Raw genomic sequence first — 27,045 nt, forward strand, 5'->3', positions numbered from 1 at the left:
GTATTCACGTGGTGCAATTTATGCCAGCAGGCCCATGTTGTAGGGCAAATATTCCCTAATTTCCTAACGGTGTTCTAGCTCAAATGTGGATTGGAGGGTTTTTTTATGGGAAAACTGAGTGTATATAGTTCATTTTCTAAGGCATTTTGCAACTGTCATTACTTCTCGAAAAGGGAGTTTCAGTGGTTAGCTTAGATTTGGGAAGCAGCATAGCCTAGTGGCAAGAGCACAGGCCTGGGAATCAGAGAACGTGGGTTCTAATCCCAGATATACCACTTGTCTTCTATGTGACCTTGGGCAAGCTGCTTCATCATCATCAATCGTATTTATTGAGCGCTTACTGTGTGCAGAGCACTGTACTAAGTGCTTACTTCTTGCACCTCAGTTACCTCATCTGTAAAAATAGGGATTAAGACTGTGAGCCCCAAGTGGGACAGGGACAGTGTCCAACCTGATTACCTTGTACCTACCCAAGTGTTTAGAACAGTGCTTGGCACCTAGTAAGTGCTTAACAAATACCATTATTACTATTATTATTATCATCATTATTAGTTGTAAATTGGTTGGTAAACAATGCTACAAATCCTTAAAAGTTATAAATTTAGGAAAAGTCAAATTCATTCATTCAATCGTATTTATTGAGCACTTACTGTGTGCAGAGCACTGTACTACGTGCTTGGGAAGTACAAATCAGCAGCATATAGAGACGGTCCCTACCCAACAATGGGCTCACAGTCTAGAATATTGCCCAATGCCCTAACAATAGTTCAAGATATGAGATCCATTTTATTTTTCAGACAGTAATTTTCTTTTCTTTTCCCCAGTCAGTTCTCCCTTGCCTTGCTTTCATATTTTTGGGGGTCCCATTGTTGACCCTAAGGTATAACTTCAAGTTGAACTTGTTGGAAGAGAATGAGGACAGAACTTGGCCCTGCCCATAACTTCCTTCAGATTGTATTTTTCTTCATTAATCAGCATATTGGGGCTGTACTGTAGATTATCAAACATTTGCCTCTACTCAAAATATGAATTGTCAGAACCCCTCCGGCACTCATCTGAACTATCCTAGCTGTCAATCTTACTGTTCGTATAGTTATTCAACAATATAAGTACTTTTTGCATGAGGGACATTACATCTTTCCTCCTCTCACCCCAGAACTCCCTCTTGATTGAGAAAAGGCCTCCATTCACTTCCAGACCTCTTCATCATGAAGGGGCCATATCAGTTTGTCACTCTGTACAGCACCTAGAGTAGAAATAGGCACTAGTCGCGCTGAGAGAGGGTCTCGGAAAGTATTTATTTAACATCTTCATAAGTGATTTGGAAGAGGAAGTGCACAATGAAATTTCCAGGTTTACAGACACCATTAACATTTACCAAGTGGTGAAATGTTTTCTGTTGTGGGGGAAAAAGCTGCAAAGAGATTTCATAAAATTGAGTGAGCGAGCAGAAAAGTAGCAGTTGAGCTTCAATATGAGCAAGCCCAAAATGTAAGGAAAAGTAAACCAAATTGCAACTACAAGATGATGGACTTGGAGCTATCAGTCCCAATTTTGTGAAGCAGAGTGGCCTAATGGATAGAGCACGGGCCTGGTTTCTAATCCCAGTTTACCCACTTGTCTGCTATGTGAAGTTGGGCAAGTCACTAAACTTCTCTGTGCCTCAGTTACCTCATCTATAAAATGGGGATTAAGACTGTGAGCCTGACGTGGGACAGGGACTGTGTCCAACTCAATTACCTTGTATCTACCCGATCGCTTAGTACAGTGCCTGGCACACAGTAAGTGTTTAACAAATACCACAATTATTATTAGTAGTAGTAGTAATATAGTAGTAGTAGAGGTAGTAGTAGTAATAATAATGATAAAATTTTATAAAGAGATGTTGGACTCATTGTTGCTGATCTCTCAGAAGTCAGTGGCTGGCCAGAGGACCAACAGAATCCTGGGCATACTCAAGAAGGATACAGAAAATATAGAATGGGAAAAACAAATGAATTTGAGTATTTTATAAAACGAGTGATTGTCCACATTTCTGAGACCTGCAGCAAGAAATTGGTCTCTGCATTTTAGGAAGAATGTGAATGACGTAGCTGGAATAAATGTAGAAAATGAGATAAATCAAACAGTAACATTTACCTGAACATCTACTGTATACAGAGCACTGTACTAAGCACATAGGCTGCAATAAAATTAGTTGACAGGATGCCGGCCATTAAGAAATGTATCTACTGGGGAAGATATACGCCAAAAGAAATTACAGGTAGGAGGAAGGAATAGATTCCCTATGAAAATGCTCTGAAAAGATGAAGAGTTAGAAAGAGTTAGACTGAGGGGGCATCAACAAACTCATAAAGAGCAAGGATCCAAGTATATGTTATACATGTTTAAATTATTTTAAGTCATATTCTTGAAATTGGACTCTTGTAATAATATGTAGATAATAAAACTTACTCCCTAACATTGATATTCAATTCTACAGGTCATTATGGGTTTTTTTCTTGGTATACTGGTAAGGAACATTATTCAGTCAGAAACACTAAATTTTAATTATGCCTAGGGATTAGTCATACCCCATACATCAGGCCTATATCTCTGAATTTTGCCTAGCTGTTAACACAAATCAGATTGATTGTCCTAGTTGTAAATCTTATAAGCCCTTAGCATATGACTAGGTGAAATTTTGAAGGTAGAGGAAAAACGATTTTAAACACATGCTGATCAATCGTGTTTATTGAATGCCTACTGTTTGCAGAGCACTGTATTAAGTGCTTGGGAGAGTACAGTATAACAGATTTGGTAGGCATGTTTCCTGCCCACAAGAAGCTTGTCTAGCAGTGGAGATAGGTATTAAAATAAATCACGGATATGTACAAAATATAGGATACAAATACAAGTGTAGGGGCGACACAGGAGAGGGAGGAGGGGAAATGACTTAATCTAGGAAGGTCTCTCGGAGGAGATGAGATTTTAATAAAGATTTGAAGGTGGGAAGAGTGAGCGTCTGTCAGATATGAAGGGGAGGGAGTTCTAATCAGGGGCAAGACATGGCAAAAGGGTGAGATAGACAAGATTGAGGTTCAGTGGATAGGTAAATGTTACAGGAGCAAAGTGGGCATGTTAGTTTTTAGAAGAAAATCAGCAGTGTAAAATAGTGGGGGGTTAGGTGGTTGAGTTCCTTAAAGCCAATGGTAAGGAGTTTCTGTTTGATATGAAAATGGATGGGTTACTACAGGAGGTTCTTTAGGAGTGGGATACCATGGACTGACTTTTGTGTTTTTTTAATGATCCAGGCAACAGAGTGATGTGTGGACTGGAGTGGGAAGAGGTGGGAGGCGGAGAAGTCAACAAGGAGGCTGATGCAGTAGTCAAGACGGGATAGAATAAGTACCTAGATCAACATGGTAGCAATTTGAATGGAGAGGAAAGGGTGATTTTAGTGATGTTGTGAAGGTAGAAGCAATGGGATTTGGTGACAGATTGAATATGTGGATTGAATGAGAACAATGACTCCAGGACAGTGCCAGGTTTACTGTCTTGTTAAGCAGAGAGAATTGTGGTGCTGTCTACAGTGATGGGAAAGTTGGGGACTTCAGGGTTTGGGTGGGGACATGAGTTCTGTTTTGGACGTATTAAGTTTGAGGTACCTTATAAATTAGGGTGTAAAGTCGAGGTATCATTCTCATAAATCACTAAAGTTAGGTGACCTTTTTATTTTTTTGCATTGTTTCTCCTTGATCAAAATCAAAGGTGTGGTAACAATAATGATAGTTGTTTTTCCGTACTGAGAAAGAGCAAAAATATATCAAGAATGTGCCCTTGTGCTAGGACTTTTCAACGGGGGAGTTAACTATGTGTACTATTTTAATGCTTCAAGAGACCTCATTTGTGAGGCCAACAAGGTATTATCATAGACCCACCCCCTGCCCTACCTCCCTCCCCTCCCCACAGCACTTGTATATATTTGTACATATTTATTACTCTATTTTACTTGTACGTATTTACTACTCTATTTTGTTAATGATGTGCATATAGCTGTAATTCTGTTTATTCTGACGGTTTTGACACCTGTCTACATGTTTTGTTTTTGTTATCTGTCTCCCCCTTCTAGACTGTGAGCCTGTTGTTGGGTAAGGACCGTCTCTATATGTTGCTGACTTGTACTTCCCAAGCGCTTAGTACAGTGCTTTGCACACAGTAAGAGCTCAATAAATACGATTGAATGAATGAATCCGAGTGCAGGTAAGACAAATGAGGGATTAGTCAAGGAAGATGTCTTGGAAGAGATGTGTTTAAAGGTGGGGAGAGTGGTTGTCTGTTGTATGTGAAAGGGGAGGGAACTTCAGGCCAGAGGGAGGATGAGGGCAAGGGGTTAGAGAAGCCAAGTATGTGGGTTGAGTTGTAGTAGGAAAGAAAGTCAGCATGTTAACGCAGGAGGAGGAGACCTAATTGAACACTTTAAAGGCCAATGGTAATGAGTTTCTGTTTGATGCTGAGATGGGTGGGGACGTCCACTAGATGGTAAACTCCTTGAGGGCAGGGATCTTGTCTACTTATTCTCTTGTGTTCTCTCAAGCACTTAGTACAGTGGTCTGCAAATAGTCAGCATTCAGTAAATATCATTGATTGACATGGGCAGCAGAGAATAGTATGCATACCGAAGAATGAAGAGGTTGGAGATGAGGCCAGTTGAAAAGATGGATAAAGTAGTTTAATCATGAAGAGAGCTTGAACCATTATTGAAACAGTCCATCAATTGATGGTATTAAGCACTTACTGCATGGAGAGCACTACTAAGTGTGTAGGAGAGTACAGTACAATAGAGTTAGTAGACATATTCCCTGCCTATAACAAGCTTACACTCTAGAGGACGAGACAGACATTAATATGAGACACCCCCACCGTTTGTCTCACAAGCCAGTAGCCCTGACATTATCCTCCACTCATATCTCTCATTCAAACCACATATTCAATCTATCACCAAATCCTGTCGGTTCTACCTTCACAGCATCTCTAGAATCTCTTTTCCTCTCCATCCAAGCTGCTACCATGCTAATCCAAGTACATATAATAGTCTGCCTTGACTACTTTGTCAGCCTCCTCGATGACCTCCCTGCTTGCTGTCTGGGTAATTTTTCTGAGAAACAATTCTGTCTGTATCTCCCCACTCTTCAGAACCTCCAGTGGTTGCCCATCCATCACTGTGCCAAACAGAAACTTCTTACTGTCAGTTTTAAGACAATCAGTTCTCCTCACTTATACCTAACCTAGCTAACCTCCTCCTACTACCCAGCCTGCACTCTTCACTCCTAACATCAATCTACTCAACCTACCGTGATCTCAACTATCTTGTCAGCAATCACTTGCCAGGGTCCTCCCTCTGGACTGGAACTCCCTCCCCATTCATATCTGACAAGACCACCAGTCTCCCCATCTTAAAGTCCTACTTAAATCTTGTGTTCTCCAAGAGGCCTTCGTCACTCTTCCTTATTTACCCACCCTATTTGCCCTCCCTTCCGTGTTGCTTATGCGTTTGGATCTATATTCTTAAATCAATTTGATAGTTAACTCTCAGCACTTAGGAATAAATCAAAAGTATTTATTGAGCGCTTACCTTGTGCAAAGCACTGTCCTGAGCGCTTGGGTGAGTGCAATGCAGCATTTTGGTAGGCACGCTGCCCACAGTGAGCCTACAGTCTAGAGGTGGAGACAGACCTTAATGAAAATACATTGCTATAAATGTATATGTATAACTTGTAGATATTTACATATGTGCTGTGGGGTTAAGGGCGAGGTGAATACCGAAAGCCCAAAGGTTATAGATCCAAATGCATAGATGACGCAGAAGGGAGAGTATATGTCCTTTAACTCTGCCTCCATCACGAGACTAAACTCCTTGACGCAGTGATCATGCCCTCAGCTCCATTATGTTGTACTCTCTTAATTGCCTTGTACACAGACAGTGCTCAAATTCCATCGAATGACTGATTAATCCCACCCCCACTACAAGCCAGCTGTGCTACCTTGGGCAAATCGCCTAAAGCTTCTGGGCCTCAGTGTCCCCAATAGTAAAGTGGGATTAAATATCTGGTCTCCCACTTGCTTAAACTGAGGTCCATTTGGGTCAGGGACTGCGATCTGATTGCATTCTTGGCACTTAACAAGTACCACAGCCATCATGATCAATTAATAATAATTGTGGCAGACAACCCAGCCTGGCAGATATCGCAGTGTGGCAATTTTTTAGAAATGGTTTTGGAAGACTGTGAGTCCAAGGTGAAGAAACAAACAGTGTTAGGTACTGTAAATACAGCTGTAGCTGCAAACCGAAGGACAGTCTTTACATGTGTGGAGTGTGAGGAGAACTGTTGATCACACATTGATCTTTTTAATCACTCCTGCAAACACAGATCATGAGCACTATCGGGAGCATCACCCTTGAATAGAAATAGCAAGTTATCATCATGGTTGGCATCAACAGGTATTGGTTGAGCACCCATGGGGTGCATAGCATTGAGTACTTGTTGTTCCCAAGAGCTGGCCATGTTTCATAGGGACATTAAATAATCCCTTGGTTATCATTACTATAAATAAATATTTATGTGCCCATTGAATGCCTTGCCCTGTGTGGCATACTAAGATTAGTTGGATGTAATTCTTTTTATAATTTGCCCTTGATTTTTTCATGGTAAATAATAATAGGTTTCTCCAGAATGAAATGTATAACAGTGGGTTATAATGATCTCCAAAGAATTGTGTTCTGATAAAGCTCTGACTAATACTTCCTTATTTTTCCCAATTTGCCAACTTTTATGTATGTATGTTCATAAAGATGTAGATTTATATAGTATGTGTTTGTAATCTGTGCCTTTTGAAGAGTGGATCATTAGTTTGACATCACCATTTTTATTTTTCTTCCCTTTTTGTCTGGGTTTTTTTTTTTTTAATTTTGAGAATTAATGTGCCATCTGGAAACCCCTGAGATCATGCCATAAAAGGAATTTTGGCTTTTTGGCAACGAGTCACTAGGATATGCTGTGTACCTTATTGGAATCATTGTATAATTAGAACGGTGTACTAATATTCAAAAAATAATTTATCATTGAGAGCCTTTTTGTGTAGAACTGGTATTTGGGAACTACTGCATTCAATGCACTTTCTGCTTTTATATCATGGTTGATATTGCTGTTTTCTCAGAATGTGATAATTACCCCTTATTTCTGAAATTTCAATTGCAAATCATAATAAACTTCACCAACTGAATCACTCCCATCTCCCATGTCTTTGTTTAATGTAAAATAAGCAAATAAAAAGTCCCGATTCCAATTTACTAACCTTTTTCTTGTTTTCTGCATAATACATCCAGTGGAGCTGTCAGCCTGAGAAAATTTTTGAGCATTTTATAACTCTAAAAAGTAACAAGTTTTAAATTAATTGAAGGAAAACAGCTGAAACCAAGCACTCAGAGGGTTAAACCGGCATGAAAGAATTCATTTCCACTTTAATGACCTAGCCTTGCTGGGTTAGGACGCTGGGGAACATGCTTCTGACTTGTACTCCTATTGCCAATTAACACCTCCTATAACAGGTTGCCTCAGCTAGTCATTGAAGCACAGGCAGTCGAAATAGTTTACATGCAGCTTGTTTTTCACAGTAGTTGTTTAATACAAAATTAAAGTATTAAGAGGCTGTTTCTTACCTTGCTGGGTAAGAGATAAACAACATGGTGGTAGTTATATGTATGTTTATTTTTGGCCTATTTCATGCACTATTTCTGAATTAATGGTTTTAATTATGAATACTGAAGGGGGTGGTTTCATCAGATTTTACATTTTATGTAAAATTTCTGAGGGCTGTATTGGCTACCATCAAATTAAAAATTATTCTGCCTTAACTTCTCAGCTCATATGTTTGGTTTTGGTATAATCACCTCCCCTTTTGTGAAATCTAATTCCCTTTGTTTAAAACAGATGTTAACAGTCCTTTAAAAACCAATTTATATTAAGGAATAAGTGTATACATCAGTTATTGTAAGGACGAGTCTTGAATAATTTTTATTCAAAACAATTGGATGCATTTGTTTTTCCAAATTCTTAAAATATTTTATGTTATCACATTTGCCAACATAATTAATCTCAACTTCATTTTTGGAGCATTGCTGTTCACTGGTACTATTTTCTTTTAAAATGACACTTTGGTTCACATTTAATCAGCAGGTATTTTAATAACATAATAAAATTGGCTAAATAATTGATACCAGTTCACACTAAGAGAAAGGTGGAGTAATATAACTAAAAGTGTTAACAAATTTGTTAAAAGGCCTGAGTAGGTAACACTTTAAGGCACTAGTTTTTTATGCTGCTATAATGGCAAATGCCTTTTTTAACACTTAGTCAACAAGGGCTGCCCAAGGAAAAGTCACAGCTTTTTTATACCAGATCAGATTCTAACCTTCTAAGTGAAGCACACGTTTCATCTAATTTAACTACGTTAGAAATTGATGAACCACAAACTAGGCAGTGTCCTTTTATGCTTTAAAAATAATCCGTGATTTTTAAGCATTCTTCATTTTACTAAATATGAACAAACAAATCAGATGTATTAAGTAGAAGAATTACTTCTATTCCACTTTCCCAAAATTGATTTATTCATCTTTGTACTGGGTCTTTGGGGGATGGGTGTGTGTAGATGGTGGGTGGGAGGGAGAGAAGATTTAAACATGTATAAAGATTAGGCCATGTGGTGGTTCCTAAGGCTGAGATTATTGCCCTGCAGGAAGGTCAATTCACTGACTAATGCTTTTTTAGACAGTTTAAAGACAGAGGAGCATCTGGGTGTGGGTGATAGTATTAATTTGAGACTTCAAGACTTCCATAAGTATTGAACTTTGAAGTATTTGAGTGATAACTGATTAGTTCAGTTTGTCTTGTTTTAGAAACAGTTCTTATACTCAGAATTCTATGTGGGTGTGAATATTGAATTTTTTTCCATTGATTTATAGTGGTTAAATGTTTGAAAGCTGGAGGTCTTTAATAAATAGGTCAGGTAAATAATTCAAGAAGTGTAATTTTAAAAAATCCTTTTGGTTATTCAGTAAAATCTTGAGGCACGTTCCAAAACAAGCCTTGTGATAGACCACAGATCTGGGAGTAAGAAGGACCTATGTTCTGATCCCAGCTCTGCCACTTGTCTACTGTGTGACTGTGGGCAAATCACTTAATGTCTTGGTGCCTCAGTTACTTCATCTGTCAAATGGGGATTAAGACTGTGAACCTCTTATGGGACATGGACCGTGTCCAAATTACTTAGCTTGTAACTACCCCAGCGCTTACAACAGTGCCTGGCACATAGTAAGCGCCTAACTAATACCAAAAAAAGTTTACATTAAAGCTTAAAAATTAAAGGATTATACTTTCATTTGGATTGTATTATGCATTTGGTAAATGTTTCCAGTTCTGCTGTGAAACCTATTTTTAGAAAACTTTTATTATAAGTGGAATCCATGTGTTTTCAAGTCCTTGAAGGAAGTGCTATTTTATAGATAACTTGTATAAAAAACATTTCAATTAAAATTAAACATATCTTCTGTAATGTAGACTTTAGACTCTAAAGCCCCTTGTGGGCAGGGATCATGGCTACCACTTCTGTTCTTTTCTACTTTCCCAAACACTTGATACAGTGTTCTGCATGCAGAAAGCACTCAGTAGGCACCACTGATTGATTAATGCTTTATTTGCTATTTTATCTAAACATTCAATAGGAGCTGTAGATTTACTATACAAGCTGTTCAGTTATTATAACGCTTGTCTTCAGCATGTCTTTGTTTCATTTTCATCAGGCCTCCAATGAATGTACTGCTTTGTGAGGGGTTTTGATTTATTTTATAAATAAAATAGAAGTGAATATAATAAAATAGCAGTAAAAGCAGTAGAGGCAAGCTGAAAAATTCACAAAAGCTCAAAATTTTAAAACTTAAGCCGGGCACCAAAGTGAAAGAACATGTAAATATTTTATCCCCTGAATGCTGTCTATTGTGACACTATGCACCCAACTCTGTGGGCAAGGTTGGAGCCATTGCCCCAAGTTCCAAGATGTTTGGGCTGGACTTCCACTCTCGCCCAAACCAGTCCAAAGAACTTGAGGTGGGGCAATGAATAAACCTAATAATCCTAATTGTACTTGTTAAGCTTTTATTATGTGCAAAGCACTGTACTCCCCCTCCCCCCCAGCCCTACCTCCTTCCCCTCCCCACAGCACCTGAATATATGTTTGTACAGATTTATTACTCCATTTTACTTGTACATATTTACTATTCTATTTATTTTATTTTGTTAATATGTTTTGTTTTGTTTTGTTGTCTGTCTCCCCCTTCTAGACTGTGACCCCGTTGTTGGGTAGGGACTGTCTCTATATGTTGCCAACTTGTACTTCCCAAGCACTTAGTAAAGTGTTCTACACACAGTAAGTGCTCAGTAAATATGATTGAATGAATGAATAAAAGATAATCAGGTTAGACACAGTACTTTTCCCACATGGGGTTCGCAATCTTAGTAGGGGCTAAAAGTCTAAATGGGCCAAAGAGGGTCTGAGTGTTTCCAGGCAGGACAGGAAGGACCTATTCTATTTATTTTATTTTGTTAGTATGTTTGGTTTTGTTCTCTGTCTCCCCCTTTTAGACTGTGAGCCCACTGTTGGGTAGGGACTGTCTCTATATGTTGCCAATTTGTACTTCCCAAGCACTTAGTACAGTGCTCTGCACATAGTAAGCGCTCAATAAATGTGATTGATGATGATGATGACCAAAAACTAGATCCTTCTAATCCATTACCTCTTCAAACTAATCTGCCACTCCCAAGACTCATTTCTCCTTTCCCTTCACAAAACCTGTGGCCATTCTCAACCCATGCATTCCCAGTGAACAGTTTGTGGACACGTAAAGTGACAAGAGTACATAACTTTAGATCCAGGTATTTGACTCCCTCTAAAAACTATAGAAAACTATATTTGCGTGTCATTTATTTATTTAGCTTTCAAAGTACAGTAAAATATAAATAGACAATTGTTCCTATAAATTATTCAGCTTTGCCTCAAGTTGGAACTTTTTAATGTTCAAGTCATTGTTGTCAAAACTTGCTGTAAAAGTTTGATTGAATGAAGTAAGCAACTAGATTCAGTGAAGAGCATTTCTTTGAGTTACTCCAAAATCTTTATCGAAGAATCACTCAAAGTTTATTGGTTGATTTATCATCTTAGCAGATCAGGCTATATCAACGACATAATTTTCTCTGCTTTGAAAACTTGAAACCTATGTGATCCTTTCAATTTCCTCTTGAAACCGTACTAGTTTACCAAAAGGCTGTATTGCTGCATTTTTCCAAATTGTTCTCTGCAAAAAGCATAAATTGAGTTAAAGTAAGTAGATGGCCTATCTGAAAGCTAACGAAGGTTTTGAACTGGACGGAGTTTTTTAGTGTTAGAAATAACCATTTATTTACAACCTGCTTATCTCAAATTCATTTGCTCCTTAAACCTTGTGTTTCTTCTTCCCTGTTCTCCATCCACACCTGCTATTGTGAATTTACTTGGCAGAGTAACCACCTGAACTCTACTATAGCTTTCTGGTCTCAGATGCCAGTTTTCATTCATTCAGTTGTATTTATTGAGCACTTATTGTGTGCAAAGCCCTGTACTAAGCGACTGGAGAAGTAACGTGGCTCAGTGGAAGGAGCATGGACTTGGGAGTCAGAAGTCACGGGTGCAAATCCCTGCTCTGCCTCTTGTCAGCTGTGTGACTTTGGGTAAGTCACTTAACTTCTCTGTGCCTGTTACCTCATCTGTAAAATGGGGATGGATTAAGACTGTGAGCCCCTCGTGGGGCAACCTGATCAACTTGTATCCTCCCCAGCACTTAGAACAGTGCTTTGCACATAGTAAGCGCTTAATAAATGCCATTATTAGTAGTAGTAGTAGTGTACAGTGTAACAATAAACAGACACATTCCCTGTCTTGTTCCAGCCTAGGTCCCAGAACAGAGCAAGCCTGGGAATTGGTTTACTTCTAAGACCTCAGAGATCTTGGTTCAGAGTAGATCCCTCCTCTTCTGTCTCCCTACCCTGGATTGCCCCAAACTCGGTTTCCCAGTGTTCTCTGGACAAGAGATCTTGATTTCAGTGTAGACTTCTTGGCTTTCCCCAGTCTCAACATGAACCACCCCAGGTTCCAGCCATCAGGAAGTGATGGCTAAATGAATTTCTCTATTGTAATTTGGCCATCTACGTTCAAACCCTCTTCCTCGCAGCAGTCCCATAGCATGATGTAGGCAATATTAGCACCCTCTTGGAAGCCTAAAGCCTTTCTTATATTGAAAACTAAACTGTAAATCACGATCCCTTTTGATTTTTCGAAACGCAGCTTTTGGCCCTTCCTGCAGTATCTGAAAGGTGTGAGCTAGTGGGTCTGGTACTTACAGCTGTTCTTCAGGGCTAGGCCTAAAAGCAATCAGATCCTGCCTTATTTTAGCTTTGTCTGCATATGAGCTGCTCAGGTGGAGAGGGCTTTTTTAATTCTAAGCACGGCGTGCCTCTCCCCACAAACAGTTGAGATGACAAGAGCGTGTGTTTTCTTTCCGATATGGCAGAAGCTGGATGTGATCTTTAGAGGAAGTTCCTGGACTTTGGGGGAAATAATCTGCATTTTCAGATTTAACTAGGACCTTTTGTGTCATTAGACACCTGTCGTGAATAGACATATGCCAATTTCTATGACTATTTTAAATACTTTCGTTTGTTTTCAGTAGTCAGTTCAGATTTAGAATTATTGTTGATCTTTAATAGTAATTGGAAGTGATGCTGTTGGGTCATTGTTCTTTATTTTTCCCCTCACTGGCCCCTTGATCATAAATGGGGGAGGCCAAGAGATGGAGTCACCCCACCAGGTGAATAGCCTTGATCCCATCGAGACAATTCGAGGCTAGTCTTTTCCCTCGAAGTCAGGACTTTTCCCTGCATTCTTCGTGCTTATGACTCCAGCCCTGTGGATAGCAGCATGGCCTCAGTGTCAGCTGCCAAGGCAAAGGATATGCCAAAGTTAATTGAAAAGTAACTCCAGACCACAGAATGTGAAATTGGAATGGGTGCAGCCTATCAATGCGTTCAGGGCTGGGCTCTCCCAGCAATTCATTTAGTAATTGTTTTAGGTGGGTTGGCCACTGAATATTTCCAATACTTGCATAGTTGTGTTTTTTTTTACATTCTTTTGCAAAAGAAACTGTGTGCTATCTTTATGATAAAACATGTATGTAGTCGTGTTTATTTTATGTGCTAAATGAGCTAATGTTAATGAACAGTGTAAACTTTAGATAGGCAAGGGGCTCATTATTAGCCTTACAAATTTTGCTTGAAAACTCATTTGCCTGACCCACTTACTACACAGGTACTGCCACGGGAAGTTCAAGGGTGGCAGCGGGAAGAAATAGCTGGCAATAAAGACTGTACGACCACAGGGAGCAGAAACAGTAGTTGTACGTCACTGAAAGAGTTCATCAAGCAATAATATTCAAGTGCTTACTTGTGTACAGAGCACTGCACCAAATATTTGGGGAAAGTACAGTACAACAGAATGGGGAGACAGACATTAAAGTACAGATAGGGGAAATAGCAAAGTGAAAGGATATTTACATAAGTGTTGGGTGACTGGGATGAGTAACAAAGTGAGTAATAAAGTAGAAACAGTCAAGTGCATAATGGACACAAAGGAGAAAGTGGGTAGAGGAAATGTGGGCTTAGGTAGAGCCTCTTGGATGAGATGTGATTTAAAGATGGCTTTTAAGTTGGAGAGAGTAGTTGTCTGTAGATACAAGTTAATCAGTTTGGACACAATCCCTGTCCCACATGGAGCTCAAAGTCTAAGTAGGAGGTAAGTCTTGTCTACATCGTAAAAGTAGTAAATAAGCCACAACTTGGACGGTGGCAGATGCATTTACTGATCAGTTCTGAACTGCTCTTCAATCTTCTAGTTCAGTATTCCACCGTTATGCCCAGAATTGATACTGAGGTGTGGTTTGTGTCCAGTTTCGCAAATGATAAAATAAAATAGAGTGCTGTCAGTGAGGGAAGAGAGTTTGGGTTTGACCAACCTGTGAATACAAACATAATTTCTCCGTTCCAGAAATCATCTTTCACCAAAGAAGCCTTTTTTCAATTAGTGCATTTTAGCTTATGTTTGTGAATTTAAGCATTTTATGCATGCATGAAAGGATTATAAAGCCCAAAGTACATTGAAATATCTTTGTGAGAAAAATATTATGAAAAAATGAATTCATTTGAATAATGGTAAAATATAATTGTAAAAATAATCTGAATGGTAGCTTTGTAAAAAACACTGTGATCTAGTGGAAAGAACACATGCCTGGGAGTCACAGGCCATGTTTACTAATACTGGCTTGGCCACTTTTATGTTTTGGGATTTGGGGCAAGTCATTTCTGTGCCTCTGTTTCCTCCTCCGCAAAATTTGGATTCAATACCTGTTTTCTCTCCTGTTTAGACTGTGAGCCCAGTAGGGGACAGGGACTGTGTCTCACTGATTATCTTTTATCTACCCAAGCATTTCATACAGTGCTTGAACATTGTAAGCACTTAACAAATACCACAATTATTATTTATTTGAATGTCACTTGTAAATAAATGTACCATACATGATGTGAAAAAAAATTATATATGGTTCTGGTAATTTTCCCTTAATAAAAGACATTGCTAAATTCTCAAAACTGTGATATTTACAATTATATTTATTTACATCTAGAGCACTTGTGATGAGAATTCTACAGTATTTAGTTTTACATTATTTATACTCTTTGTACGGTGATATATTTGTGTGCTAAAATGGAACCTTCAGTATAATCACCTATAAAGAAAAATCTGTCCCTACAAGTTTCACAGATGTCAGAGAAAGAGAATTTAAACAGTGTAGCACTAGCCCCTTTCTAACCAGAAGTATTTCTTCAGACAGTAGGAAAGTATGGAACAGGCTTGGGCAAGTTTTCAAGATGGAAACATCTATCTGACTGTGACATCCTTTATTTAGTTAATCCCCAGCATTGGCAGTGTTTTATGCTGATAGGAGAGAGACTGTTTTAGATTGCAGATCAAGAGAGTAGAGGTGTGTCTGTTTAAATCACCTTTTACCATCTCTCCGGTTGCCTTAGACATGGTAATATCTATTTGAGTCACACTAAAATAAAGCCAGTATAGGTTTGGAGTGCTTTACTATATAGTCTGAACCATTTTTTCCACACCTTATGCAATTATGTTAATTTTGGAGTGGTTTTTTTGTTTGTTTTTTTTTAAACCTTTGCATGAAGCAACAAGCTACTCCAGTAATTTCATCACAGCTTTTTTTACCTTGGGATTGGGAGTCCATTTTTTTCTCACCCTACCTATGTAATCTGTAAAGCACTTTCAAAGACCTTTCCTAAAGTTACCTTTAACTAATGGCTGATTAAGCACAGGGAAATTTTTGTTGGTGGTGTGTTAACCTAACAGCTTTTACATTTCACCAGTCCCTAAGAAACACATTGTTAATTGTTGATCTGGAGCTATTTTACAGCTGAGGCATGTTAGCCTTGCTGAATGGTTTAGCATCTTACTTTGAGTCGGAAGTTATGATGGAAATTTGTATCATGTAAAAAAGGGTTTTCTAATGTACACAAAAAGTACAATATCATAGGAATAAGAAAATCATGTGTTGAGGTTGTAAACATTGGTAATGATTGATACTCTTTGTTTTCTAGGGTCCTCCTACAGATGCTCCTGCTGTAGATACAGCAGAACAGGTTTATATCTCTTCCCTGGCACTGTTAAAGGTAAGCAGTAGGTGCTTGAGTCTCATGCCCTTGTTGCCTGTGAATTACACTATTGACCGTTTTGGTTTCAAATACATTTGCACCTTAACACTTCCAGTCAGAAGCTATTACATTAAGTGGCATTATTTTAATATACTTATTTACAGGAATGTCCCTTCTGTTCTGGGATGAGTGTTTTTTTAGTGACGTTCTGAAACAGAGCAAAAAGATTAGAAGTATGCTTTGATTATAATTGTGACTTCCATTTTTATTTACAGATGTTGAAGCATGGCCGTGCGGGGGTTCCAATGGAAGTTATGGGTCTGATGCTAGGAGAATTTGTTGATGACTACACAGTCAGAGTGATTGATGTGTTTGCTATGCCTCAGTCAGGAACAGTGAGTACTTTCGCAGTTTCTGGCCTAAAGTACATGTGGATTCGTCCCCCCCCCCAGCAACTATGCATCATGTTATACTTTTTGCGCTTCATCAGTTTGAAGGAGAAAAAATAATACAATGTTAAAAATATAAATTTCTTTACCAATTTGTCACTTAGTCTCACATATATATATGTATATACATATATATACAGAGAGAGATAGAGTATATGTGATTCTGTCAGAAAGTAATGCAGCAGGACACAGGAGTTGACATCAGAATATTACATTTAAACACAAAGAAGAAATAATTTTATTGTTGTTTGTGATATTCCCTTTATCATTAAAACAGTTTCCAAACATCATTTAAGCATTTTTTTCTAGGTTTTGTTGCCCTGTTTGTTTCAATTTCCTTTTGCATTCTAAGAGCAGTCCTTAATATGTATTTTAAAACTGTTTCTTTGGTGGCCAAAAAAAGCATGTTATTTACATAAACTACTAGGAACAAAAAATTTTAAGGCCAATGGATTATTTGCAGAAGTACCAGTGTATTTTTCAGAGTTTTTGAAAGTAACCAAACTTATTTTGCAAATAAATAGTGAGCACATTTTCTGAATTTTTCTCTGCCAATGTGGCAGATAGTCAAAGTTACACAGGATGAAGACAAATATAAATTCAGCTCTACTTTCCATATCATGACATACAAGATGGCTACTTTCTGCCCACCTCAACAGTCATAGATTTTGTAGGAGTAATATTTTTCATTTTGGATTTAGTTGGCAAGGAGTTGCTCAAGCTAGTGTTGCTCTGAAATATAGCTTCTATAGCTATTTAATATCTCTGATGTAGAGCAAAATCGATCTCAACAGTTCTGTACTTGCCCAGGAGCTTACTATGTGCCAGGCACTGTGCTAAGCACTGGTGTAAATACAATCTAATTAACTTGTTCACAGTCCCTGTCCTACACGGAGAAGTTAGTGACTTGCCCATGGTCACACAGCAGATGGATGATGGAGCATGGATTAGAACTCATGTCCTCTAACTCCCAGTCCAGTGCTCTTTCTACTCACTAAACCATGCTGCACTCCAAGCTGATCTTGGAAACTTATGGTAAAATGCATAGGAAGCCAAATGAATAGTGTTTGAAGTTTCGAGTACTTAGTAGAATAAAAATCTTTTTAAGATTCTCAGTTATTCATTAATGACTTCATCGGTATGCTTTGATGTGATTAATATTGAAGGATTTGTTACCCAGTAGGTGTTTTCTCAAGAAAAATTAACCATTTTAGCAGGATCGAGTGGTAGAAATGAGAATATCAATATTTAATACAAATAAAAAATTTACACCACTAAAATAGTTTATGAAACTTTTCTGCATTTCAGAACTGTCAGTAATGAATCTAATTGTTTTCTTTACCCAGGGTGTCAGCGTGGAAGCAGTTGACCCAGTATTTCAGGCCAAAATGTTGGATATGCTGAAGCAGACAGGGAGGTAAGTAATGTACAGATTACTAGATAGTAGAGATAGTTTGTAAATTAGATAGTTTGTATACTTTTTTAGGAACCTGCTTAAAAGCAGCTCATGAATTACTGTAAATCATCTCACTGCAAAAATATAAATAAACTCACTGCCTAAGAGTATATTGTATTACTGCTATACATCCCCTACATAGTACTTTTCCCTCTGTGATTTACACAATGAGAAAAACTTGCCAACCAGAGAACTGTGTTACATTAAAATTCCTAGCTATCACATAGTAGGAGCAGACTGAAGCCTCCCCTCTGTTCAGCATATGGAGTTACTTTCTAGTTACTTATAATTGAAGTCGCTTAGGTTTTCCATGTGTTTTAATAGTTGCAAAAAATTGAGTATTTTGATATTTAACCCTACCTCTAGGCATGCAGTTACCACTTACAAGTAGGGAAAGCAAAGTAAAATATATCCCTGGTATTAAGAAAATTTTGCTATTTCACTCTATACCTCTCAACAGTTGTCATTTTCTTGTTCAGATTCTTTTACTGTGGAAAAAACTTCAAAATTAATGTTAGCAAAAGGCTCAGCAGCTCCGCTGAACAGTGCAAATTGCTTTTTGACTGAGTTCCTACCTCTACTGCTGGTTTAATTGATATTTAATCCTTCACCATGGTGGATCCTGGCGTCCATTGTTAAAAATGGACTTTGTGCCGGGGCAATCTAACTCCCAGTGCTAAGGAGTTAAAGAGTAGATATTTACTCGACTACTGAAAGGGTAAAAACTGGCTCAGGGAAGGTGTGGTAACAGGGTGAAAAACTGAAAACCTGATCTACCACTGCTAATGTGCATCTCTTAATGATAGCACTCCTTTGTCACACTTCCTCATTTCCATGTTTTCACGATAGTATGGTGAATGATTCCAGTGTTTCTAATGGTGCATTTTCACACCTGTGTGCTTCTTGTCTGTCCTCCTAATTTATACCCTTTTAGTGTTGCGTCTTTTCATATCACAAATGAATGCCCTCTTTGTTTCAGGCCTGAAATGGTTGTTGGTTGGTATCACAGTCACCCTGGCTTTGGCTGTTGGCTTTCGGGTGTGGATATCAATACTCAGCAGAGTTTTGAAGCCCTGTCAGAGAGGGCTGTAGCCGTGGTAGTGGATCCCATTCAGAGTGTAAAAGGAAAGGTATGTTTTTTTTTCTTTTGGTGGGCTTTCCTTCTTTACACCTTTACAAATACAGATATTCAGAGATGTGTTTAAACAGTCTGATTTATGTCAAACGAAATTACCTACTGCTTGGACAGTATTCTACGTCTTTAATGCTGAAAATACACAAAAAAGTTATAAAAGACAGACCTATGTCGTCATTTGAATAATTTTTTAATTTTTTTAAGATGGCCCCAAAGTTAGACGGTTGGGCTAGTTTCAATTTTCAAATTGATCAATTATTTATTTTTTAACTCTTTAAAAATTTGAAATCTCTTTAAATGAACAGACTGGAAAAGCCTACTGTACACAAGTGTTTTGTTAATATTTTGACAAATTGTGTTTAAACAGCCTGTCTACATTTTATGAAGAGTAATTTTGGGATGGATACAACACTAGCATCTAGTTCTAGTGCTTTGTTTTAAAGATGTTGCACATAACATGGCAGTGTTGTATGCTGTAAATGTTTAGATAATGAAAACTTTCCCCCAAAGACATGTTCCCCCCCCCATTCACATTTTTGAGTAAGGACACAGATGAATCATTAAGTATGTTAAATGATTTTGAAAAGAGATTAACTTGCAAAGCATATTGGGTTATAGTTGTCCTTTGTTGAAATCTCTTTTGTTCTTGTTTAGTTCTTCTTTTTTTTTTTTATTTCTTTCTTTCTAGCCCCATATGCCATTTTCCTATTTCCTGCCTCATGACAGCAGGGAGCAGCTCTATTATCACCTTCACAGAGCTGTCTGCAAATGTGAGAGGCAATTCGATTTTGCTCAACCACAGGGAGAGTGGATTAGAAAAACTACAGAACGTACAGAAATTGGCTAGGTGGTTACTGCCTTAAAATACTGCTGAGGTGTCTTGTTTGAGCATGTACTTCCATTGTAGTGTGGAATAATCGTTAAAATAAAATCACAATATATTTGTGGGATCTTTTTATGCAGTCTATATAAATACTCTTTAGGGTACTTAAAAATAAATATTGTTTTGCAATATATCAGAACAACTTGAGTTGTAGTGCAGATTACATTGCGTCTGTTCACCAGCTCAAGCAAACCAAATATTACTGTTACTTCACAGTGCTTATCTGTCATGAATTTATAGTCTGACACTTTCTGACATCATACTATTACGACGGATTAAAATTGGAGTCTCCTAAATCATGATCTTATTAGTCTTGATTTTGCTTTTCAGAGTAGAAACTGTCGATAGAAACTGTCTTTAGAAACTGATATGCAAGAGAAATTCAAAATAAATAACTTCTGATGCTGTGGCAGCTAGAAATATTGTTATCCATTTAATTCTTTCTAAGTGCATAGTTATTTAACTGATCTGGGTGAAAAAGGAGTCCTTGATTTCTGTTGGTTATAAAATATGGTAGCCCGCCAATGGACTTTAATTCTCAACAGTATGCAAGATGCCCTTTGTTGTAATCTTTTGCTTATTATCCAAGTAGTTATTTAATGTAAAAAATACTCAGTTATTTTAGAGTAGAAGCAATAAACATTGCTTTGACTTATTTTTCTGCTATAATGTTTAAATGTTGAATTATGATCAAAGTGTAATTTTAAATCAAGTAGCACCTTTTTGTGTGGGACTTTCTATTCACAAATCCTGTATCCTTATTGGTTTGACTCAAGCTAAGAATTACACAAACGTTCGTCTTTAGTTGCAGTATTAAATTAATGTAAATACATGAATTCCATGTGTTGCCTTGCATGTTCTAAGTTTGGTTTTTCTTGTCATGTTTTAAGAAATCATGTAAGGTTTAAATGTAGCATAGTTTCATTTTAGTTGAGTATTAATTTCTAGGTGTCTGCATAATGTTATTAAATTAAGTGTTCCTACTAAACCCAATGAGAAAATTCATGTTGACTATATTATGTTGTATGGTGGTCAGGATTTGAATATAACCATCAGAAATATTATGTGGTTAAATGATTCTGTATACGCAAAACCTATTTCCCATTATGTAATCCATGTATTCTGGTTTTACTGATCCATGAAAAACATTGAGGAAAGATCCTGTTTGTATAAAAACTACTACTGTACTAGTGTAAGCATAAGTTGCCTGGGTGCACATAAATATTAGTAGCTCAGTATCTAACTTTTTGAAATTGGTCTAGCAGGTGCTCAAAATTTTTAAAAGTCCCACATATATCAGGAGTTGAAATTATAATTATTTCACAAATGCTTATCTTACCGATAATTTACTTTGGAATCTTATCATAGAAATGTAAAGACAAAAGGAACCTTCAGAGAAGGCTTCATCTAAATCATTCCAGATCCAGGGTATATGCATTCTGTTCTTAAATCTCCAGGGAAGGAGATTCCACAACCTCACGTGGTAACTTATTCCAATATCTTTCTGCATAGCATTTGGCACCACTTGCCTGTGTTCTGCGTAATATTATGGAGCATAAATGTATTTTGTATTTCAGCAGAACTTTGAAATGAATGGAGCTGGCATCTCTCTAGCTTATTCCACTAGAATATAAAATAACCACCATTGCCAGAAGCTACTAATGAACAGTGTTGTAATGTAACAAGAGACGATTTACTACGGCAGACCTCACTTATTGCTTTCTCTTTGAATTTAAAGAACTGAGCCTCAAGATAGCTTACATTTCTCAGTGTGCTTGCCAAATACACGGATTCAAGTGCCTTTCATTCTGTTTTTCAAGGGATATAGCAACTGCTTTTGTGAGATTTTTTTTCCCCATTGTAAGTCCTTCAGTCCACTGCTGACCTGATATGTCCATCCTGCAGTGGCTCTAGGTGCGAGAACTTGCTTTTGGATTTCTTTTAGTTCTTTGTGTTGTGGGAAAAGAAGTGTCTTCTGGGAAAATCTTGAAGCCATCCTATGCCTGGGTTTTGCTAAAACCCTTCAGGAAAGGCAGCTAGGAAGGTGTCTCCTGGAGAATGCATTTGGAAAGTGATCCTTTTTGCTGGTTACCATAAATAGAGCACCTTTCATTAAATAACTCCTGAAATTTTTATTACCATTTTCTGATAGCTTTTTTCTTAGCTGAATTACTGTTTGTTGACTAAATTGCCTCGTTCTTCATCTTACTTAGAAAGGACCTTTCAAATATCTAATCACTAAATAGCTCTGTATCATGCAACCTTAGCCATGTTGAGCTCTATTCTCTAAGAAAAAGTGAAAGGCTGTACTAATGTCTGTCTAGTTTTAAGGATTTATCTTCCTGACTAGCTATTTCCTGAGGATTAGTTACAATTTATTCAAGAAAAATAAAAGATTCAGCAGTCACCAGAGACATTTTCTGCTTGAGTTGTAATTCTTTGCTTAGTTTTATGCATATTTTGTTCTGTTTTTCTTTTCCTCAATTCAAGATTTGTTCTCCCTAGGAACAGTTAGAGAGCTTTTTAGTATCTGCATAATCAAGTGACCAGAATATGGGGCAAGGACTAAAGAGACCCAGGGTAGTCGTGGACCTCTTCACATATGCCATAAATAAGAACTTGAGCCCTCTCGGTCTCTCTTACATCATCTCTAAAATGGGATTATCATTTTTTCCCCTGGCCAACAGGAATCTTGATGATGATGATGATGATGATAGAATTTAAGTACTTAGTATGTGCCAACACTAAACTAAGCACTGGGGTAGAGCAGTTAACCAGGTCAGACACAGTCCCTATCTCTCACAGGGCTCACAGTGTGAGGAGAATGTTATGAGGACAAAATGGGACAATCAATCAATCAATCAATCAATCGTATTTATTGAGCGCATACTATGTGCAGAGCACTGTACTAAGCGCTTGGGAAGTACAAATTGGCAACACATAGAGACAGTCCCTACCCAACAGTGGGCTCACAGTCTAAAAGGGGGAGACAGAGAACAGAACCAAACATACCAACAAAATAAAATAAATAGGATAGAAATGTACAAGTAAAATAAATAAATAAATAAATCGAGTAATAAATATGTACAACCATATATACATATATACAGGTGCTGTGGGGAAGGGAAGGAGGTAAGATGGGGGGATAGAGAGGGGGGCGAGGGGGAGAGGAAGGAAGGGGCTCAGTCTGGGAAGGCCTCCTGGAGGAGGTGAGCTCTCAGCAGGGCCTTGAAGGGAGGAAGAGAGCTAGCTTGGCGGAGGGGCAGAGGGAGGGCATTCCAGGCCCGGGGGATGACGTGGGCCGGGGGTCGACGGCGGGACAGGCGAGAACGAGGTACAGTGAGGAGATTAACGGCAGAGGAGCGGAGGGTGCGGGCTGGGCAGTAGAAGGAGAGAAGGGAGGTGAGGTAGGAGGGGGCGATGGTAATGGTAGATGGTAATGTGAAAGCATTTTGGTTTTGGGGTTAGAAAGCACTACATTATAATATAGGGTGGTGTTAATACCTTTTAGACTGCAATGTAATGAATTCTGTCATTCCAAATAAAGACTTTTAAAGTATTTACTCACGTTACTTTCTCAGTTAGTCTTTTCAAATTCAATCCTTAAAGGTCTAAACTTTAATAGAGTAAAATGTATCAATTGCTAAAACATGATAACTTCCCCATAAAATTAATTTTTTTTTCTTTCTCCTATGGTATTTAAGCGCTTACTATATGCCAGGCAGTGTACTAAGCGCTGGGGTAAATAATAATAATGGCATTTAAGCGCTTACTATGTGCTCTGTTCTAAGTGCTGGGGGGGATACGAGGTGATCAGGTTGTCCCATGTGGGGCTCACAGTATTAATCTCCATTTTGAAGTTGAGGTAACTAAGACACAGAGAAGATGTGACTTGCCCAAGGTCACACAGCAGAAAGTGGTGGATCTGGGATTAGAAACCAGGTCCTTCTGACTCCCAGTCCTGTGCTCTATCATCTAAGTCACGCTACATCTCTTTGAACAGCGTCATTAGGTAAAGAGGACGGAGACATGGGAGTGGCTACTCTGGGTGCCAAGCTGACCTAGTGTTTGGCATTCATTCATTCATTCAGTTGTATTTATTGAGTGCTCACTGTGTGCAAAGCAAGGTACTAAGTGCTTGGAAAGTACAGTACAGCAAATAAAGAGAGACAGTCCCTGCCCACAATGGGCTGAAGGTCTAGAGTGACACCCAAGGTGCAGTTAGTCCTCCACAGTACACTAGGTGGTATTGGGAATAAGTCCCTTAGGTAAACCAAGTATCAAGTGTCTTCTCTCTTAAGGAAGGATTGAGAGTAATCTGCTTAATAATAATAGTTTGCTTCCAATAAAAATATTGAGCCTTTAACAAAGTTGAAAGTCAATGCTATAGATGAACTTTAAGCTATCATCTTGGAATATTCAGCATTTTGTGAAACAGAAGGAAGCAACTATCAGAATTAGCCTGCCTTTCCATATTTTAGGCCAGGCATCATGAACCAGTGACTTGAGAACTACATATGGTTCTTCTTGAACCCAAATGTGGCACAAGAGTGTAATGCCCTCCCTTAGACTCAACACTGTGAGGGAAGTGCCATTAGCTTCATCTCCACAGCAAAAAGTTTTGCAGGAAGCTAGGCAGAAAGTAGCTGGGCCCCTCTGCCCCTTTGAGATGGAAAGTGGCCACAGAGGATCTAAGTGGGCAGCTCCAGACCTCACCCGACCACAGGCCGTTTTCAGCTGGTTTTTTCTTTTAGCTGCACCCAGCCAGGCAGGGAAAAAGACCACTCAGCATTCACACTGGTCAAGAACAGCCCCCATACTGGGTACTGGGTGCCAGGTACACTGATTGTCAGTGCTTTGCACACAGTAAGTGATTAACAAATACCATCATTATTATTATCCCTCCCACTTCAGCATTTTGGGGGACTTGGAGGGGAGAGTCAGAGGGCTGGTGACAGAGGCCAGTCTATGCAACAGAAGATTGCTTTCTTGAACTTACTATTTATCTGGATTGAAAAAGAACAAGAGAAAATGATGATGGTGGGATTTTCCAGAAATTCTAAACTATTAGTTTGTACATTGTTACTTGCACCCTCTTGGGCCTGTCAGTCATTTTCGCACTAGGGCACCTGAAAAGACAGGTAGGGGTGCAGCACATTGCAAATTTTGTGTGGCCTTCGCTCACGTTAGCCAGCTACAGACAGAAGCGGGACTAGAACTCAAAGTATCCTGTTTCCTAGAGCTGTGTTCTTTCCACTGTACCAACAGTAGGGCTATTCAGGAGGAAAAATAAACCACGTTTTACTACAGGCGCTAAATGTAACTCTTTGAATACATCCTACCAACATGCGATCTATCCCCAAATTTGTGGACTGAAAACTTTCATCTAACAGATTAGAATTTCTTACGCTATTTCTCAGTTGTATTATAAAACTGTCAGGCAGTGTGTGCCATCTTTTGGCCACCTATTATGGTTCGCATCATGGTTGAATTTCTAACTTCTAGCCCTGTTCTCTTTCCATTAGGAAGAAAGTTTCAATAGTTAAAATGCTTTAATGCTTAAAATATTGTAAAATTACACAGTTGTTAATATACTAGAAAGCAATATTTTATAGTTTTACCAGTAGGTGGACAGGAGAAAGAGCCACCATAAAATGACAAAATTGGAAATTCTTAGGAGTTTCTGGTTCATTGTTGTAGTGACTAAAGTGATCATCCTTCCAGTTTTATACTGGACAGTCAAGTTTTTAGCTGCTCTGACTCCTGCCCAATACTGATATGGAATTGTACACATCATATTTACAGTCCTTTATGTCCACTATTTATTTTAAATATCAGCCTCTATTTTCATTGAGTCCTGACACTGAGTTCAGTGGATCAGAAAGAACGTCTTTGTTCACAGAAACCTGGGAAAGGAACATCATAGGACATGGCAAAGATCAGGGGTCTACGTAATAGCACAATCTAGATTCTGTGGTTTTTCAGAAAAGGTTCATCATGCTACGACATGTACTCTGCATGATCTGTGCCTGTTATGTCCTGGTTGGCAAAGGCCTATCTCATATTTGTGAAAGTCATCAGAACCACCTTATTCTTGCCATTATGTGGAAAGATGATGACAGTGAGGTAGGGTTCCTGGGTACTTGGTGTTAGGTAAGTAAACTTTCTACAGTATATTTTCCACCTTCTGTAGTGGCCGAGTTGTCATTTGATTCAAAGGACGTTAAGTAGTGGGTTCCCCTGAAGGCTACTGGCAGTGATTCCTAGTGGCTGGGCTAGAGTGACCCCCAAATTCTTCCAGGTAAATTCTGGTAAGACCATTTTGAGTTGTAGAAGTGGGAGAGGTGAGGAAGTTTTGGGCAGGGAGTGTTCCTTTCCACTGAGAAGATCAGATAGCCAGGTCATTTTTTTAGCCATTCGTAAAATCTTGAACTGTTGATCACCACCATTTTCTCAATACAGTAGTGCCTCCTCCTTCTGCTTTTCTCTTTTATCATTTTGCTACTCTGAGCATATTTTGGAAAAGATCTACATTTCTATATTGAAGATAGCCAAATTACCAACAAAACAAAACGTTATTTTGAAATAATGGGTGCCATTAATCTTGTAATGTGGGACCAAATAAAAAGATTGGTGCTGCTGATTTGATGTGTTAATTTTTTTAGGTGATGATATAGGCCAACACTCATTCATTCATTCAGTCATATTTATTGAGCGCTTACTGTGTGCAGAGCACTGTACTAAGTGCTTAGGAAGTACAAGTTGGCAAAATATAGAGATGGTCCCTACCCAGCAACGGGCTCACAGTCTAGAAGCGGGAGACAGACAACAAAACAAAACATGTGGACAGGTGTCAAGTCATCAAAATAAAAGAAAGCTAGATGTACCTCATTAACAAAATAAATAGAATAGTAAATATGTACAAGTAAAATAAGTAGAGTAATAAATCTGTACTCTTGGTATATCACACCTTGAACCAATCATGTACTTACTGAATTCTTACCTTATGCAGAGCACTGTACTAAGCACTCAGGAGATGGTTCAGGATCCTAAAATTCTGATGCAGCATACTTCTAAGATTAAAAAACTGTTTCACGGGCATTTTCATAATTAATTGGGAAGAGAATTGATCTTTAGAAAAATAAAAGGAACAAAGCAAATAGTTAACTATTCTCAGCCATTAGAATTTAAAAAATGTTTGATTTGGGCCATTATGTAATAGAGAACATTAAACCAACTAATAATAAGTAAAGCATTTATTAAGGTCTTACAATGTGCTA

The 27,045-nt window shown here is 38.3% G+C and overlaps 1 protein-coding gene across 1 annotated transcript in view; it reads left to right on the forward strand.

The window, feature by feature from the left end:
- PSMD14 (proteasome 26S subunit, non-ATPase 14) overlaps positions 1-27,045 on the forward strand; it is a 73,099-nt gene that overhangs the window by 17,607 nt on the left and 28,447 nt on the right. The window contains exons 4-7 of the mRNA XM_038751379.1: positions 15,789-15,860; positions 16,118-16,237; positions 17,638-17,708; positions 18,727-18,877. Of these exons, the coding sequence (XP_038607307.1) occupies positions 15,789-15,860; positions 16,118-16,237; positions 17,638-17,708; positions 18,727-18,877 (414 nt within the window). The remainder of the gene's footprint in view (positions 1-15,788; positions 15,861-16,117; positions 16,238-17,637; positions 17,709-18,726; positions 18,878-27,045) is intronic.

Source organism: Tachyglossus aculeatus, chromosome 9 (assembly GCF_015852505.1).
Source record: "Tachyglossus aculeatus isolate mTacAcu1 chromosome 9, mTacAcu1.pri, whole genome shotgun sequence".
NCBI lineage: Eukaryota > Metazoa > Chordata > Mammalia > Monotremata > Tachyglossidae > Tachyglossus > Tachyglossus aculeatus.